This window comes from Nerophis ophidion, linkage group LG18, assembly GCF_033978795.1.
Source record: "Nerophis ophidion isolate RoL-2023_Sa linkage group LG18, RoL_Noph_v1.0, whole genome shotgun sequence".
In the NCBI taxonomy this organism is placed as follows: Eukaryota; Metazoa; Chordata; class Actinopteri; order Syngnathiformes; family Syngnathidae; genus Nerophis; species Nerophis ophidion.
This window is the reverse complement of record NC_084628.1, coordinates 32,100,438-32,105,698: the sequence shown is the minus strand read 5'-3', so window position 1 is coordinate 32,105,698 and position 5,261 is coordinate 32,100,438. Positions and strand designations below refer to the sequence as shown.

Here is a 5,261-nt window from a genome sequence, read left to right as displayed (position 1 = left end):
TTTATACTAAATCGATAAAGTGCAAGTAGCAAGCCTGTTCTCCTGTTCACCTCCAATTGTTTTTGGGCCATTTTTTGGCAAAAAAAAAGGTGTTGTATTTTATCAAACTCCTGCTAGGGACTTTGACCAAAGGAGTGTCAGTAAAAATTAAACATACCACACATAGAGGTGATGATGAATTGAGAACATATATTTACTACGCAGTAAGATGTGGGCGTGGCCTGGCGCCAAACTTTGCTCTGATGATTTTTGCCCATTTCTTCAGGGAAAATAATGGGTCGTATATTAACAAACTCCTCCTGAGTCGTGGTTAAAATGACAAGACACTTGGCAGATGAACAATGATAAATTGGGGAAAACAAATGAGTACGGCATATGATGTGGGCGTGGCATGGCGTGAAACTTTGCTCCAATTGTTTTTGGGACATTTTTCATGAAAAAAAGGTCGTATTTTAACGAATTTGTCCTAGGGACTTTGACCAAATGGGTGTCAGTAAAAATGGAGGACACTACACATAGAGGTGATGATAAATTGCGTAATTTTTTTTTTGTACGCCATACGATGGCGCCAAACTTTGCTCCAAATGTTTTTGGGACATTTTTCGGCGAAAAAAAAGGGGTCGTATTTTAACAAACTCCTCCTAGGGACTTTGACCAAATGAGTGTCAGTAAAAGCGAAACATGCTACACAATGGGGTGACGATAAATTGTGGAAAAAAAAAAGTGTACGCCATAAGATGTGGCCGTGGCCTGGCGCCAAACTTTGCTTGGATGATTTTTGGCCTTTTTTTCAGGGAAAAAAGGTACTTTGATCAAATGAGTCATGTTTAAAATGATAAGACACTTGACAGATGAGCAATGATAAATTGGGAAAAACAAATGTGTACACCATAAAATGTGGGCGTGGCATGGCGCCAAACTTTGCTCCAATTGTGTTTGGGACATTTTCCGGCAAAAATAAAAGGGGTCGTATTTTAACAAACTCCTCCTAGGGCAGGGGTCGGCAACCCGCGGCTCTTTAGCGCCGCCCTAGTGGCTCTCTGGAGATTTTTCAAAAATATATGAAAAACGGAAATGATGAGGGGAAAAATATCTATTTTTGGTTTCTGTAGGAGTAAAAATATGACACCAACCTCCCTAATTGCTATAAAGCACACTGTTTGTACTAAACATGCTTCACTGATTCGAGTATTTGGCGAGCGCCATTTTGTCCTACTAATTTTGGCGGTTCTTGAACTCACCCTAGTTTGTTTACATGTACAACTTTCTCCGACTTTCTCAGACGTGATTTATGCCACTTCTTCTTCTGTCTGATTTTGTCCACCAAACTTATAACATTGTGCATGAATGCACAAAGGTGAGTTTTGTTGACGTTATTGACTTGTGTGGAGTGCTAATCAGACATATTTGGTCACTGCATGACTGCAAGCTAATCGATGCTAACATGCTATTTAGGCTAGCTGTATGTACATAATGCATCATTATGCCTCATTTGTAGCTATATTTGAGCTCATTTTGTTTACTTTAAGTCCTCCTAATTAAATTTACATCTCATGACACACTATCTGTATGTAAAATGGCTTTTAATTTTTTGCGGCTCCAAACAGATTTGTTTTTGTATTTTTGGTCCAATATGGCTCTTTCAACATTTTGGGTTTCCGACCCTGTCCTGACACTACACATAGAGGTGATGATAAATTAGACTGACCATACATCCTCTTTTCCCCGGACATGTCCTCTTTTACGGGCCTGTCCGGGCTGGGTTTCTTAAATGCCTCAAATGTCTGGCGTTTTGAGTCAGGGTTGCGTCTATTTTCAATATAAGTACAGGGTTAAGAAGGGGTTGAAGAAAACAATACAAATTGTGATGGTGTCCGCGCAGCAGATTTACTGTAGTGAGGGAGGGACAGTGAGAGCGAGAGAGCGAGTTAGTGGATTCGTTGTTAATCGAGGCATATTTGGTCAACAGCCATACAGGTCACACTGAGGGTGGTCGTATAAAGAACTTTAACACTGTTACAAATATGCGCCACACCGTGAACCCACACCAAAAAAAGAATGAAACACATTTCGGGAGAACATCCGCACCATAACACAACACAAACACAAAATAACAAATACCCAGAATCCTTTGCAACACTAACTCTTTCGGGACGCTACATTACACCCCCCCACCCCCCCCCCCCCCCCCCCCCCCCCTCACACGCTGCCACTTACCTCCCACCTTAAAAAATAATTTTGGTGGAAGATTTTACATATTTTGTGTGTTTGTTATAAAAAAAAACAGTTTTGTTTGACAAAAAAGGACAGAAAACAATCAAACAAAAAAAAACTACATAAAAAAATTAAACATTTTGAAATGAGGAATAGATCTGAACTGGATGTAGACTCCAGAGATTTAAGCATTAAATATAAAATGTATGTATGCCCTGGCACACCATTATCATTATTTCATGACCAAAGCAAAACCCTTTTTACACTTTTATACTGAAATAAATACATAGAAAAAAAATACCAGCAGTGGTAAAGTTTAGATCCATGAAGGACAGAAGAAAGTGAATGTTTATAACTGAATACATTTACATATGCATACAAAGTGGTCTTCTTTTTTTAAAATTATTATTTCTTTTAATGAATTAATTCACCTTTGACAACCTTTTTCCAAAACACAACATAGAATGTGAGATATGATAGGACAATGCATACGTTTATCATTTGTTTTCAAAACGCTTACAAAAAAGTGGGACCCCAAAAATTTACTGTGGGACCCCATTTTGAAAATTCTTAGCGCCTTCACTGCTGTCAACAGAGAAGAAAAAAATCTTTATTTAAATAAATATATTATTTATAAAGCAAGTTCAAGTATCATTGGCAAATTTTCACCTAGTCCCGACCTTGGCGTGCTGACCGCCTTGGCACGCATATATGTGTCCTCTTTTTGGGATTTCACAATATGGTCGGCCTATGATAAACTGCGAAAAAAAAAAAGGTGTACGCCATAAGATGTGGGCGTGGCCTGGTGCCAAACTTTGCGCCGAGGATTTTTGGCCATTTTTTGGCGAAAAAAAGGGGTCGTATTATAACAAACTCCTCCTACGGACTTTGACCAAATGAGTCGTGGTTAAAACTACAGGTTCTACACATACAGGTGATGATAAATCGCGAATACATTTTGCAGATGCCGTAAGATGTGGGCGTGGCCTGGCGTCAAACTTTGCTGTGATGCTTCGCCACAAAACACTGAACGTTAATAACTGGACTCCACAAAAACCAGACCTTGATCCTAACTATTAGGAATAAAGGTGACACCCTGAAGTGTCCGATGGGTCGAAAACTGTTCATACCTTTTTGTAGTGGGTGGAACTCTCATTTCTGCACTCGAGGTGATCTGTGACAGATATTTACTTGAGTGAAAAAGAATGACAGGATGTGGGCATGGCATAGCGCCAAACTTTGATCTGAAAGGTTCATAATAATTTCTACAAATAATGAGAGTCTGAAGTTGCTTTCATTTCATTTCATTCATTTTCTACCGCCTGAGTCCTTGAGCAAAGATCAAAGTAGCGGAAGCGCGTCTTTAAGCGACTTGAAACTCTGCCGGCAACATGGCGGCCCCTTTCAGTTTCCTGGCAGAACCACTTCCTGCCAAGACTCCCCGCCGAGGCCCGGTCAAAGTCAGGCCGAGTCTCTCCTGGCACTCGCTGGCTCTTCCATTCAGCATCTTTTCCAGTCAAACGGCCTGTTCATTATTTTACTGCGGGGCTGTGAGGTGCACTTTAATGAATCTGTACAACAAAGACTCTTTTCAGCGCGGCGGCGGGAGAAAGGGGGCTATTTAGACCCTGTAGAGCTTTATGTCAGAGGAAGCCCATAATAGTTGTCACATTCCCACTGGCCAGAAATGGACTTAGGCCCGCATGGAAGGAGATGTTTATGTTTGGAAGCAAACATTTTCCCACGGCAGGAGGCCTCTCTCGCTACTGTAAAGAGTTGCTGAAAGTCCAGGAAATGTTCTGCTGAAGGACGCAGGAGGGCGGGGAAAGAGTTAAACTTCCAGCGCCCCTCCCTGTCTGTGGGGAGTCCGGCCCCCTGAAAGATCCCCTCTCCCGCTGCAGAGCTCCTCACTCCAGCTCGAAAATGTGTGCCGGCGTCAGGGGGAAACAAGCTCTGAGGGACTTTCTAGGATCCGGGCGGCCGCCGCAGGGGTAGGAGGACAGGAATGGCCGTCATGAACCCGCCGTTCATGAATTTCTGCTTCCCGGGCTGCGTGACGGAGTACGACGTGGACAAAAGTCCAGATGGGATTCTCCTGGGCGAGGCGGAGAAGGAGGAGGACTACAGGGAGACCACCAGGGAGCTCCTGAGCTTCATGGACTCGGCCTCTAGCAACATCAAGCTGGCCTTGGACAAGCCGGTCAAGTCCAAAAGGAAAGTCAACCATCGCAAGTACCTGCAGAAGCAGATCAAGAGGTGCACCGGCATCCTCTCCCCCGCCACGGTGGGCAAGGGCCTAGGGTCCTCCGCCCAGCCGGCAGGCCAAAGCAAGACGCTCCCCAAGCGCGAAGGTGTCCAGGCCAGCATGCAGAGCCGCAGCCTGGCCGCACTCTTTGGCCCCGCCAAGGACGCCAAGAAGCCGCCCCTGCGCCATCGCAACCTGCCGCCCTCATTCTTCACCGAGCCCGCCAACTGCTCCACTGTGTCCCCCTCCTTGTCGGGAATGTCGCTGAGGGACCTGGAGCGCTCCAACACGGAGGCCGCCGACTTCTTCGAGCTGCTGGGAACAGACTACGGCAATGTGTCAGCCGAGCAAGACCTCTACCAGCCTGCACGGGGACAGACGGACGTGGCGGGCCTGGAGCTGTCCGCTCACGATGCCCACCACTTCGCCGGGGGTCTCGTGTATTCGGAGCCGTGGACTAGCTGCTCGCCCCCGCTCGCCAGGAAGCTGCCGGAGAACCTGCGGACCGCCTCCACCCAGCCTGCGCTCTACTGCCACCCAGAGGCTGCAGCCGTGGATGACAACGCGCTGTGCTCCTTGGCCTTCTCCAACTTCTTTGCGGAATGTTCCATACCTCACTTCGACGACTACAGCAGGACCACGTACTCATCGCTATGATGCCACTATTCTTTGTCGCTACGTAACAAGAACGACTACGGACCAGCCAGGACCATTCGCTAATGTAGCGTTCGCATTAGTACCGGTGCTAGAGTTGTACAAAAAGTTTATTTAAAAATACATGTAACACAAATGTTAGCATGAG

General features: G+C 45.3%; 1 protein-coding gene across 1 annotated transcript in view; it reads left to right on the top strand.

The window, feature by feature from the left end:
• The first annotated feature begins 4,051 nt into the window (after nucleotides 1-4,051).
• Nucleotides 4,052-5,261, top strand: part of LOC133537119 (protein FAM181B) — a 1,469-nt gene continuing 259 nt past the window's right edge. The window contains exon 1 of the mRNA XM_061877997.1: nucleotides 4,052-5,261. This exon is cut by the window's right edge and continues 259 nt beyond it. Within this exon, the coding sequence (XP_061733981.1) occupies nucleotides 4,220-5,116 (897 nt within the window). The 5' untranslated portion in view covers nucleotides 4,052-4,219 and the 3' untranslated portion in view covers nucleotides 5,117-5,261.